The sequence below is a fragment of the Elgaria multicarinata genome, chromosome 6, assembly GCF_023053635.1.
Source record: "Elgaria multicarinata webbii isolate HBS135686 ecotype San Diego chromosome 6, rElgMul1.1.pri, whole genome shotgun sequence".
NCBI lineage: Eukaryota > Metazoa > Chordata > Lepidosauria > Squamata > Anguidae > Elgaria > Elgaria multicarinata.
In genome coordinates, this window is record NC_086176.1 from 13,325,112 (window position 1) to 13,339,127 (window position 14,016).

At 45.3% G+C, this 14,016-nt stretch overlaps 1 protein-coding gene across 1 annotated transcript in view; it reads left to right on the plus strand.

Moving 5' to 3' along the window:
* The first annotated feature begins 6,240 nt into the window (after positions 1 to 6,240).
* LOC134400159 (stimulated by retinoic acid gene 6 protein-like) overlaps positions 6,241 to 14,016 on the plus strand; it is a 46,596-nt gene continuing 38,820 nt past the window's right edge. The window contains exons 1-2 of the mRNA XM_063128449.1: positions 6,241 to 6,266; positions 12,880 to 12,961. Of these exons, the coding sequence (XP_062984519.1) occupies positions 6,241 to 6,266; positions 12,880 to 12,961 (108 nt within the window). The remainder of the gene's footprint in view (positions 6,267 to 12,879; positions 12,962 to 14,016) is intronic.

Consider the following 14,016-nt stretch of genomic DNA (forward strand, 5'->3'; position numbering starts at 1 on the left):
ACATACTTGGTAGCAGAATGTGTTTCATCATTAATTATAGTGAATAGGTCCCCCTGGTTGCAAATCCTGTCTTAAATTTAACCCAACGCTTTTTTGGGTGTGTGTGTCTTATATGTGTGTATGCTTGTTATAAAATTGTTTTAGGGCAAAATGCACTAGAAAGTTCTAATTCAGAATCCCTTCAACATGAAGATCTGTACAAGAACACAGACTTCAATGGGCATTACGCAAGATAACTTCTCAGTGGATCAGGCCCCAACATTAAGTTGTTTCTCTGTGTGCTAGAGTATTGATTATGATGCACACTGTTCATAGAGAAAGAGTGTCTATCGCTGAGTGGAGTTTTGAACCTAGATCTCAGTTTTGGGTTGACCATTTGGTTTGTCTCTTCCTTCCCATAACAGGAATGTTAAACATGCATTTTCAGTTGTCCATTTCTGATGAGGTGCTTCACTCCACCACTGTAGGCATGGGTGTTTGTTTTTCAGCAGCGTGCTTGGATTTTCTGCTCTATTGGAACTCTATCTGTTTATTTGAATTTAATGACATTTCATAGCTGTTTATGTAAACTTTCCTCCTGGGTGTGCTTTGGTTTTGTTCTGCCCTACTGAAAAGAAAGTTGTTCTGCTGGTTGTGGGACCACATGGGAGTGACTTCGGGGTGTAGTCAAGTCTGATGCCAAGTTCCGGGACCTATCATCATGATTTAAAACCACGTTCTTTCCCTGATGTAGCCCGAGGCGGTGGTGGTGGGTTGCGGATGCATTTCAGCAAGCGCAACTACAAGGTGGCGACAAGATCGCTAGGAAGATATTGGAAGGAAATCCTTGACAAAAGGGAGAGCATTAGCAGTTCAGAGCTGCAAACATTTCTGTTGAACTGACTTGCCCTCATCTTTCCCACACCACCGACAGCAGCCTTTTGTCAGGAAACTGTTTGGCCTTCTTGAACACTGTGAATAAGACTCAGATGTCAAGACATTAAACAAAAGGGCCTGACATCTTTGAATGGCTGTGGATAATCGCCCCAGGAGGCAATCTACCTGCAAGAAGTGGGGTTTGAGATTAGTGCTCTGTGGGGGGTGAGGTGGGGAAAGGGTGCAGGCTTAAGAATTTAAGAAGAGCCCTGCTGGATCATACCAAGGGTCCATCTACTCCAATATTCTGTTCATATAGTGACCAACCAGCTGCCCATGGGAAATCCACAAGCAAGACAGGAGTGAACAGCACCCTCCCACCCATGTTCCCCAGCAAGTTGTATACATGGGCATACCGCCTCTGAAATAGGAGATAGCATATAGCCATCAGGACTAACCTTCTCTTCTTTTGGTTTGAATCCAAGGAGAATGAGACAGACAACCCTTTGAGTCAGCAAAATGTGAAGCATAGTTGTCCTGCTGTCTGATGCAGGGCAGCTGCTGGATTGTCTGCCTCCAATCTTCTCTGCTTGCATATTTGCAAATAAAACAAATATCACCACATCTCCAGTGTGCTCTGTCATCCAAAGGAAATTCTGCTGTAGTAGTGCTGCTTTTGGGATATGTATTTATTTTCTTATCTTGTAACCTGGCTTTTCATCCAAGGAACCCTGGCAGCATATATGATCTTCCTCCCCTCCATTTTATCCTCACAACTATCTGTGAGATAGATTAGGCTGAGAGTCAGTGACGGATCCAAAGTCATCCCGTGAGCTTTGTGGCTGAGTGGGGATTTGAACCCTGCTCTTCCTAGTCTAACACTCTAACCACTACACCATGCTGGCTGTCAGTCTGTGGAGTGTGCAATATACACAGCTTTTAGGAACCATCTCTATATGATGACCCAGCTACAGGGAAGGTTGGGACAAATTTAGCTCAAAAAGTGGTTGACCAGACCCTTAAGCTTGTGGGATGTACTTCTTTTTCTAGAGGTTTGAGATGCACCAGCTGGAAACCTGGTACAAAAGATGTGTACTTAGAATTAAAGAATTCCAAGCCCAGGAATTTGTTTGAGTTATTAGAATTGAAGAGAGTGGGGAGTCCTTCTGCACAAAAAAATCACCCATGGTTACCCCTACACTCTTGTCTTTTAACTTTTTTATTTTTTTTATTTTAAACTTCACCATATAATACATTCGAACAAAGGTATACATAAAACAACTACACTTACAATAAAAACATTTAAGGGTAAGGTTGTAAGCCTATGCGTCAGGGTCTTGCTATTTACTGTGTTATCTGTACAGCACCATGTACATTGATGGTGCTATATAAATAAATAATAATAATAATAATAAGGTTAAAGTACATTTTTTGGCCCTCTTCATGCCAGAAATGCTAACTAATTTCTTAATTACATTTATACATCAATCAAATTCAGTTCTTTCTCATGACTTATCAGAGTCTCATACATTGGATTCACAGAATCATACTTCATTTCTTTCTAACCCCTCCTCTTTCCCCATTTTAATACTAAAATCCCTAAACAAATATATCATTTTTCTCTATCTCTTTCAGATCTTCTATCAAAGGTTTCCATTCCAGCATAAACATAGTTGTTGACCTTTCTCTCATTATCGCTGTGAGTTTTGCCATCTCTGCGAGTTCCAACATCTTCAACATCCATTCATCCATTGTTGGTATTGCTTCCAGTTTGGACCCCTATACTCTTAATTTCAGCAGTATCATTTGGGGAAGAGGGAGTCACTTTGCTGCTGCTATTGTTACCCTTGATGATTTACTGCAAATCACCCAGTTCTCCCCACCCTGGCTGTTTGCTGTGCTGTCACTTGTCTCTCTCCATGAGTCAGCCAGAAGGCATGCTCAGGATGGTGATTCGTGTCTAGGCACAGGTCTATAGATTATCTTGTGGCAGAAAACACTCGTGTCAGGCCTGTTTCCTGCAGCACATGCAACATGAGGATATGATATATGGAAACGCTCACATCTTTAAACAGCACCATACATGTGTCTGGGAGTCCTATCCCAAGCTGGGTTTCCCATATATGTGTTTTGGTGTATAAAAATGCATGTGCTGTCATGCATAGTCTTCAGTTATGTGTTACCTGTGGGAAACCCCTCGGTAACACTGGTGGTCCCTACAACAAATTGCAATGTGTTGAACCACCCTTGAAACATTTATTTCAAGTTCTTACACCTTGCTCTTCCTGCAGAAGGAGCACAGGGTGGCTTATAACATTAATAGAACAGTAGGATTTTATTGTTGTTCTACTTAAGAATCTTTTTTTTGGGGGGGGGATCCCAAGACATTTTGCTGCCTGAAGTGAAGAACAAGATGGTGCCTGCTTCCATTCCATGTACAAATGTCAACTGGACTGACAATTTATTCTAAGGTTGTTCACATCCCCACTTCCTGATTCACCTCAGAGGCTGCTTCAGAGCCTCCAGAATGGCTCTGATTTGACTTGGGGTGCTTTGGGGCTCAGCCACTTTGCTTTGGTACTGAAGCTGAAGTGAGGTTCGCCCCCCACAAAGTGGGCCAGCCTTTGCAGGTTCCTGGGCACCTGTCGCACCCCTGCACAGCAGGCAGCCAGAAAAGCCAGGTTGAATGCTGAGTAGGAGCCCGTTCACCTTGGGATGACCTAGTACTGCCTCATATTCAGGCTGAGGCAGGCCAAATCAGCCTACCTTGATTTGGATTCGGGGCTTTAGCCTGAGGTGATGCACAGCCCAAATTTATTCTTTCTTCGACACTAGCATGGGGACAGCATCCTCCACCACACCTGAAGGCAGCAGGTAGCTAGTTTAGGGGGCACGAGGCAGGCAGCGTGGCAACACCTTGCTTCCACCTCTGAGGTGACTGCCCCATTCTGACTAGTGGTAGGGCTGCCCCTGTTTTCAGGTATGCCTCCATTTAAGAGGGCTGGGGAGAGCAAAGTAATCTTGCAGCAATTAAAAAGACTAAGGGTGAAATCTTATGCATTCTTAGACAGACACCCCCACACACAACTCCCAGCATGGCTGGCTAGGGGATGTTGGAAGTTGTAGGACTTTTTTCTGTCTAAAGATGTGGTGTGGTGGCTAAGGTGTTGGACTGGGAGTTGGGAGATCCGGGTTCTAGTTCCCACTCAGCCATGGAAGCTCACTGGGTGACTTTGGGCCAGTTGCAGACTTTCAGCCCAACCTACCTCACAGGGTTGTTGTTGTGAGGATAACATAGAGAGGAGGAGGATTATGTATGCCACCTTGGGTTCCTTGGAGGAAAAAAGGCAGGACATAAATGTAATAAATAAATGAATAAAAATAAAGATGTATAAGTTGCATCCTAACAAATGTCTATGCTTTCATGGACTAGTGTCCATTTAGATCAGTGGTTCCCAAACTTTTTCAGGTAACCGCCCCCTTGGTTCCACAAACTCATGCCCAGTGCCCCCTGGGATTCCAATAGGGTCGGTGAGGGGGGGAGCAGTTAACGGCAGCAGCAAGCCCCATGCCAAGGAGCACTTGGAGGGACCAAAATGCTGCTGCAAGAGAACGCATGTGCTTAAAAAGCAGGTCAATCACAGCAGTGTCCTAACTTAATTTTTTTTAAAAAAAAATCTCCATTTTTTGCAAACCTCTGCTAGGAGGAGGCACTTTGAGGAGGGCCTTAGTTGATGAGTGTAGTATATTTGGGTAAGGTCATGCTGGGAGATGCTCCATCAGCCTGAGTTGTATGGAGCTGTGCTGCCAACAAGACCCTCCTCAGTATTAATACCCTCCTCAATTAAGAAGAGTCCTTTTAAAGGTGAATTGAAATGTTTCAAAAGCACCAAAACGCTAACAAAGAGATATACCCTGCTTGGTGTGCCCCGCCACGCTGGCTGCAGACAGAGGCATTCACTCTCTTTTCCTTCGCTTGGCAAGCCTGGGGTGGGTGTTTCCCAATTAAAGGGGCCGTGCTCCTCTGGAGCCTGCTGGTCTGGGTGCCCAGGCTGAGCAGCGGTGGTGGCCGGACAGAGGAGCTGAGCTGAAAATGAAAAAGGGGCCATGCTGCATGCGGCCCCTTTAAATGGGAAGCACCCGCTGCAGGCTTGCCAAGGGAAAAGAGAGCGAACGCCTCTGTTTTGCAGCCGGTGTGGCGGGGCACACCAAGTAGGGTATGTCTCTTCATATAGGATTCTTCCCCTATATGGTTGGGGACCAAACTACCTTCTCCCATTAAAATGCTCCTGGGTTTTAAGACCTTCTGGAGAGGCGTTTCTAGGAAAAGACCACCTCGAGCGCCCCCTGCTGCCCCTTTACCTCTTAGGGCCCCCCTGCCGCCCCCTTGCCTCTTAATGCCTTCCTATGCAACCCCATCACCCCCAAGGGGGCAGTACAGCCCACTTTGGGAACCACTGTTTTAGATGCACGTCAAAGTCAGTCTTTAAAGTGCTGCAAGCCTGTTTGTTATTTTTATAGCATCAGGCTAACAATGGCTTACGCTCTAGAAATTGTTCCTGGGGAGAAAAGTAGACCTCCTGTGTCAGATATTTGGATGCTCCCAGCTTTGAAGGCGCACACAGAAACATAACTCAGATCTGTCTGTTTTCTAAAAGCTCCTTCTTAGTCTTTAAGACCTGGGTTGACAGCTTCTGGACCTCTTTGGTGTTTTAGCCTACAACTCCTATCAGCCCCACCTGGCATAGGCAATTGAGTGGGATCATGGGAGCTGTAGGCCAAAACATCTGGAGGGCCTCAAATCCTCCCCACCCCCTGTGTTAAAGGGGCTATTTTTAAAGCGGCAACAGATTTTGCCCAGCACAAATTTTACCTTGTTGGTTTGATTGTGTATTTTAGAATTCTTGAGAGTTGCTCTGTGTGTCGGTTACTAAAAATCGAGATGATGATCAGTAACTGCATCGCTAAATCTCAGAGGGGAGGGCTGGCAGCCTGCCAACACCCCCCTCTCCCCCCCACGGGAGGTGGAACCGAACAAAGACTCTGCCGGCGGCTCCCTCGGGGAATAGAGGCGGTTTATAAACACCCTCTGCGGGAGGAGGAGAAGCGCGTTCAGCGAAGATGCCGGTGCCGCCCTGTTGATCCCTTCCGCTTCGGAGGGCGCGCTGCCATCGGGGGAGAGGGAGCCTGCGAAGCGGCACATAGGATGCCCGAGTGGGAGGGAGGCCGGGCGTAGAGCGCAATGGCTTTGCGCGGAAAGGTGGGGCTTGGCTGGGCTCCGATCCGAAATTAAGTTAGAAGATCGGCACCGCCGCCCCTGCCCTTCCCAGCAACTCCCACCCCCATCTTCTCCCTTGGTGAAATCCAAGCTGGGGAAGCAGAGCCATGGAGGACGCCGGAGAAGATTTGGGGTAAGTTGGACGTTTGGCGCGCGGGACCCAGGGGCTGCTGCGGCGGCGCGAATCCGCGGGAACGTGTCTCGCATCCGGACGACGGCGACTGGGAAAGTTTGTTAGCCGGGAACGGAGGAGGGCGACGTGATGCCCAGCCGTATCTCGGGGTGGCGGCTTTGGAGCGAGCGGGGCGTTGCTGGGCTCACGGAACGGGCAGCCGGGGAGAGACCCGGGCCTGCGCGGGAATGAAGTTGGCGGGGGATGCCAAGGAGACGGGGGACGCGGGGTCTGGGAGGCTCCCCGGCGAAAGGGAAGGGGTTTTTTTTTTGCGGGGGGGGGGGGACACTGGCCAAGGCCCGGGAACGATCCCTCCCGGTGTTGGTTGGAGGGCGCGCAGCACATTGGATCTGGCCGGCGGAGGGGAGCGCGCTTCCCCCTGGCCTCGCCTGCTCTTCCCCCAAACAAAATCCTCCTCCTCTTCCGCACGGGTCTTTTCCTCCTCCGCTTCAAGAAGGATTACGTATAGGAATGTATAGACCAGAAAAGGGCGGGCGGATCCAGACGCTAACGCTCAAAAGGCAGGGCGCTGCTATTCCGTCTTTTTCCCGTAACACCTCACCCCGGGTAATAAAAAAAGGATGGAAAAACTGGAGAGAAACAGAGGCGAGTTATTAAAAGAAGGTGATGTTGCCTTCGTTGCCTCCCCCCTCCCCTCGTAAAATTCCGTGAATAAAAACAGAATAAAAGCCTCATCTGGAAGCACCCAGCGAGAGAAAGGGTCGGAGAAGGGAGTTCCCCTCGCTTTGCTTCTGCTTTGGCCCTGGAAGTACTTGGCTCAAAGGGGAAAATAGAACATAATATACCCCAGCAACTAGGTTACGGCCCCTTAGGGGAATCTTGTCCAGCCCAAAGTTTTGCTTATGCACACTCTGCTCTGAAACATGAAGTCTTCTTGCAAAAATGGCCAATACACCTATTTTGTTAGGGATGACACAGGGGCGAGCTACAGGGGCAGCTCAATTTATTTATTTATTGAATTTATATCCCACCTTTTTCCTCCAAGGAACCCAAGGTGGCATACATAATCCTCCTCCTCCTCTCCATGTTAACCTCACAACAACAACCCTGTGAGGTAGGTTGGGCTGAGAGTTTGTGACTGGCCCAAAGTCACCCAGTGGGTTTCCATGGCCGAGTGGGGACTAGAACCCAGATCTCCCGACTCCCAGTCCAACACCTTAGCCACTACACCACACTGGCTATGGATGCATAACCACCCTTCACTGGCCAAAGCTGAACAGCATAAAACGTAACCAAGTCCATTGAAATTTCCCCAGCCTTCCCTGACTTAACTCTGAGGCTCCAAAGCCAACCCAAACAAACAGGTCCCCACTCCCTGCACCTCACCCCCGATGGGCACAGAGCTCCTGAGGAGCACTGCGCCCCATGCATGGGTCTCGACTCCTTGCGAGGAACTGGGACAAACAGCGGTGCCTGGCCACACATTCCGTGGTCTCAGACTGCGGAAAAACGAGGCCTAAAGGGTAGGGCGAGATCCTGGGGAAAGAAAGGATGATCCCTCCCTGATCCTGGGATCACCCTGGGATTCAGCTCCGCCTAGCTATGGCCAGAGTTATAATTGAAACTTGGATTTTATCTGCCAGGAGATCTGAAAAATAATCTGCACTTCATTATAAACACATTATGTTTTCTTATAGTACAGTAATATATATGCAATATATTATAGTAGATACAGTAGTTTTTTGTTTTACTAGTGATTATATTGTATGTTTTTGTTATTACTTTTAGAATTTTTTATGATTACATGATATGGTTTTCTGATTTTACTGTAGAAGAGTAGAGATGTTGATCAATGCTTATTGATAAAGTTGTATTGAAAAGGGAAGTTCAGCAGGTGTTATTTGTATATATGGAGAACCTGGTGAAATTTCCTCTTCATTACACAAGTTAAAGCTGCAGGTGCCCTTTCCTCTTTTAAATCTGGTCACTCTAGTATAGCTCCTGCAGCTTTCACTGCGTTGATGAAGAGGGAATTTCACCAGGTTCCCCATATATACAAATGACACCTGCTGAAATTCCCTTTTCTATGCAACTGTTAAAGATACAGGAGCCCTGTCCTCTTTTTCATACGGTCACCCTAATAAGGTTGATTAGGATTGTGGTCCTGGTCCTTATAATTTTGTTTATTGATTTAATACTCAAATGCCTATACTGCTTTGCACTGAAGTATCAAAGCGGTGGACATAAAATACAATGGTATCAAAATAGCAATACATATAACAATAAAAACAGCAAATTAATCAGCCATAAAGCTCACATTTCTCGGTGTGCTGCAAATAATACCCAGCTGGGTCATACTTCAGAGAAACCCCATGTGAAGAGATGAATTTTAAGAAGTTGCAGTGCTTTTAGCAAGGGTGTAGTTTGCTGTTGGAAAAAGACCCCAGTTAGCAACCTCGCTGCTGCATTCTGCACCAGCTGCAACTTCTAGATGTGCATGTACTTCAGATTAGGGTGAACCAGCCTGTCCTGTGTTCTTTGGGGCCTTCCTCCTCTCTGCTGAGCCCCCAAGCCTTGCCTGGAGTGTGCAGTGCTCAAAATTCAGTCCCTTTGAGTGGAACATGTGCCCCAGGCTACCATTTATTTATTTTTTTAAAAAAACGTTGTATAATGAGCATGCTGACCCCTGGTGCCAGCCCAGGATGAAGCACATATGCTTAAAATTATGGGATGTGATATAGTGTCAGACTGGGAGTTGGGAGATCTGGGTTCTGGACCCCACTCGGCCATGGAAACCCACTGGGTGACTTTGGGCCATTCACAGACTCTTAGCCCAACCCACCTCACAGGGTTGTTGTTGTTGTGAGGATAAAGTGGAGAGGAGGAGGATTATGTATGCTGCCTTGAGTTCCTTGCAAGAAAAAAGGCAGGATATTAATGCAATAATAAATAAAATATTACAAACAAAAGGCAAAGAGATGTCATGTTTCTGTGGGGGACAGAAAGTGGTGTAGTGGAGCCAGCTTTTGCAGAGATGCAGCACCAGGACTTGTTTACTATTATTTATTTATTTATTTATTTATTACTAGCAGGGTCTCTGAGGTCATCTGCCACCTCCACCCCCCTCAGACTTCCCTGTTCCCTCTGAGCTCAGCCGCAATCATCACATTCGTCTGGGAGAAATTATTTCCCCCAGCAACAATACATTGCTCCCTGATGCAATGCCAAATATTTTGGAGTGGCTTGATCTTGAATGGCCTAATCTACACCAAGCAGGATATTGCACTATGAAAGCGGTATGGAGCCACACCAAGCAGGATATAGTGGTATGAAAGCGGTATGTGGGTTTGTGTCAATGGGCCCCAATGGTTGTCAGTGCACTTCAATACCTCTATAAAACAGTAGTGTGGCTCCTTCCTTTTATATATTGCTCAGTTTCATAGTGCAATATCTTGCTTGGTGTAGATTAGGCCTAAGACTCATTAACTTAACAAAAAAACCAAAACCCTTTTCCTCTCGGAGAGTCAAACTTTTAGAACTAATTTGATGCCAGGAACAACATAGCTGCCTGCATTTTTGGATGAGAGACTCCACTGCAAAATTTTCCACAGGGGACAACCCGTCCTTTCTCCTGCACCTTTTAAAAACAGTACAGCAGGCCATGAGTGAAAGTGTGGGCCAGATTTTGACTATACCTTGGCTGAAGTCCATCTAGTCTAGTGTTTGTTTCCAACATTGGTGCACAAGATGCTTCTGAGAATAATTTGAAGAAGGGTGCAGCTCTCCCGTATGTATTGTCTCCATCATTTTCTCAGATATACAGACCTTGAATGCAGAGATTCCATTCAGCTATAATGGCAGTTCTTAGTTTTACACACTCTAAATAGATGGTTGGAAATAGTTGTGGCCTTCTAGATGTTTTTGGACTTCAAGTCCAATCATCCCTGATCATTGGCTGGGACTTATGGGAGTTATTATTATTATTATTATTTATTTATATAGCACCATCAATGTACATGGTGCTGTACAGAGTAAAGCAGTAAATAGCAAGACCCTGCCGCATAGGCTTACAATCTAATAAAATCATAGTAAAACAATAAGGAGGGGAAGAGAATGCAAACAGGTACAGGGAAGGGTAAGCAGGCACTGGGTAGGGAAAAACTAACAGTAGAAAGTAACAGTAGAAGTCTGCACAACATCAAGTTTTAAAAGCTTTAGGAAAAAGAAAAGTTTTTAGTTGAGCTTTAAAAGCTGTGGTTGAACTTGTAGTTCTCAAATGTTCTGGAAGAGCGTTCCAGGCGTAAGGGGCAGCAGACAAAAATGGACGAAGCCGAGCAAGGGAAGTAGAGGCCCTTGGGCAGGCGAGAAACATGGCATCAGAGGAGCGAAGAGCACGAGCGGGGCAATAGTGTGAGATGAGAGAGGAGAGATAGGAAGGAGCTAGACCGTGAAAAGCTTTGAAGGTTAACAGGAGGAGTTTATATTGGATTCTGAAGTGAATTGGAAGCCAATGAAGAGATTTCAGAAGCGGAGTAACATGGTCAGAGCGGCGAGCCAAGAAGATGATCTTTGCGGCAGAGTGGTGAACAGAAACCAACGGACTGATGTGAGAAGAAGGAAGGCCAGAGAGAAGAAGGTTGCAGTAGTCCAACCGAGAAATAACCAGTGCATGAACAAGCGTCTTGGCAGAAGAGACAGACAAAAATGATCGAATCCTGGCAATATTATACAGGAAAAATCGACAAGATTTAGCTACTGCCTCAATATGAGGAATAAAGGAGAGCGAGGAGTCGAAGATAAAGCCAAGGCTACGAGCTTCCTTGACCGGAGTAAGCGTAACATCATTGACAGTAAGAGAGAATGAGAGATGAGGAGAAGGTTTAGGAGGAAAAACAAGCAATTCAGTCTTTGCCATGTTAAGCTTCAAGCGACGATGAAGCAGCCAAGCTGAGATATCTGAAAGACATGCCGAGATACGATCGTGAACATCAGGAGAAAGTTCCGGAGATGACAGATATAGTTGTGTATCATCGGCGTACAGATGATATTGGAGGCCATGAGATTGAATAAGCTTGCCCAAGGGCAACATGTATAAGGAAAACAACAACGGGCCAAGCACCGAGCCTTGCGGAACCCCTACTGAAAGGGGAAAGGAGGAAGACGAGCTGCCATTAGCCAACACGCTGAAAGAGCGACCCGCTAGATAGGAGGCAAACCAGTTATAGACAGAGCCACAAAATCCAAGGTCATGAAGGGAATCTAAGAGAAGATCATGATCAACCGTGTCAAAGGCTGCAGTTAGATCAAGGAGAATCAAGGAGTTGAAATGCAACAAACATCTGGAGGGTCACAAGTTCAAAAAGTAAAGTTTTTATGGTGTCTGAGTGTGCCTCCATTTTTAATTCAGAAAAAAAGCAGATTGGCTATCTGTCAGAAGCATGGGGAACACTAAATTGTGTGAAACTTGCTAGTTGTTGCAGAGATCTCTGTACTGAAACATACAGCCATGAATACTCTCTTCTTTTGGTTGCATTCATGACCCACAGGGCCTTCTCAGTGGGGGCACCCACCTATGTTGTTACCTTTTTGCACCAAGCAAATGCCTTTGTTTTCTCTCAGGCATTTTAGTGATCTAGTTTTTATGGCTGTTTTATCAATTCTTGTGATGTTTGTTGTTTTGTATTGTATTGTATATTTAAAAGTTTATGCTTTTAAATATTTGTGTTGCATTTAATATTTTTAACTGTTCTATGGCATTTTAGTTTTTTAACTGTTTGTAATCTGCCCAGAGAACCTTAGTTATTGGGCAGGTTAGAAATGTAATAACTAAATAAATATGTTAGGGAACCATACATATTGATGCAGCAGTATGTCCCATTGAGCACAACAGGGCGTACACCAAAATAGCCTGGCTTTATACGGAACATCGCTGCATATACACATCACAGTTAAACCTCTTTTAAGGACATCCTTGATGGTCTCCATAGAGACCTGGTTAGTGTGAATAACAGAGCTGCAACAATGTAGTTTGTTTGGGGCTGGGCTTCAATGTAATCTGCAACCCTGGGTTCCAAAGCGCTCATGTTTGGTTCCAAATTGGCAGCGTGTTGAATAGCGGTTGTTTGTGTAGCTTGTTGACTGCTGCTGACTGAAGTACTAGTTAATACAGATCTGAAAATAAAGGCAGCAGGAAGTCTTAACTGGGTATACAGAAGGCACGGGAGCCACCTTAGGCCTTGCTGGCATTCATTTGTACCCTGCGTGCGACGGGTAGAACTCCTACCATCGGGTGTGGGAGTTTCACCTTACAGCACTTTAGACAGCTTATGGGAACGGCCAGACTCCAAGGAGAAGAAGGCTTTTCCATTCTGCCTGGATGTACAGCAGCCTTCCCCAACTTGGTGCCCCTTAGCAGTGTTGGACTACAACCTCCATAATCCCTAGTCATTTGGGGATGGTTGGAGTTGTAGAGCAATGGTGCTGAAAGGTACCAAGTTGTGTCTAATTTGACATTCTCAGCGGAGATGGTTCTCTAAAAGGACAGTTTTGAAGTTGCTAACATCTGTCTATTACTACCTTGTAAATCTGCTGTCTGCCTTTGTTTCTTTAATAGGAACACAACCATCTTCAACAATGCCACTTGTGAAGAGAAAATAGAAGTGGAGGATTTTCTACCTCATTCCCTTGTACCATCAGTAAGTTGACCGACTGTCTGATCATTATTGACTACTTAGAGTTTCCCAGTTAAAGCATGCACCCCTAGACATAGGGACTTCATTTGTGATAAAGGGAAACTTTCAGTTATTCAGATTCACAGGATGCTTCTCCCAAATCACTGTCACACAGAGAAAATGACTAGTCTGCTTTTCTGAACATCTGATTACCACAGGCCCAGAATGGCACTATGAGAAACTGATGTGATTATTAAAATTATTAGGACGCTTCCACCTCTCTTGGGAATTTGGTATACAAATAGTTTAAGGCCCTGAATTACTAGAAAAATCTGCAAAACCAGGAGATTTCTTCATCTTTCCCAGAAAATAAACTGTCTTAAATTTTGCTCATAATGGTTCCTTCACCATTAGTTACAATGCTGAATCCCGCACACTCTGATAACAAGAAACATCTAACAATGAGACATTCTTGCATCTAACAGCAAAAATGTGGGGAATGACTTTACCTCATAAAAGGGGCTAGCATTTTACCACAGAACACGCCAACCTTCATGTGGAATGGGCAGTGGACATTTGGTACGGTGACCATATGAAAAGGAGGACAGGGCTCCTGTACCTTTAACAGTTGCATAGAAAAGGGAATTTCAGCAGGTGACATTTGTATATATGGAGAACCTGGTGAAATTCCCTCTTCATCACAACAGTTAAAGCTGCAGGAGCTATACTAGAGTGACCAGATTTAAAAGAGGGCAGGGCACCTGCAGCTTTAACTGTTGTGATGAAGAGGAAATGTCACCAGGTTCAAATGACACCTGCTGAAATTCCCTTTTCAATACAACTCTTAAAGATACAGGAGCCCTGTCCTCCTTTTCATATGGTCACCCTAACATTTGGTATCTCTTCATATGCTTCAATTTGGCTTGGTTTCTTTAATTCATTAATTCATTTATTATTAATTACAACTATTCATAACCCACCTCTCAGGATACAAATCCTTCTAAGGCAACTTTCAAGTGACATTAATAGTCATTTATAAAAACTGCAATATTTTTAAAAATAAATTGATATTTGTCGGC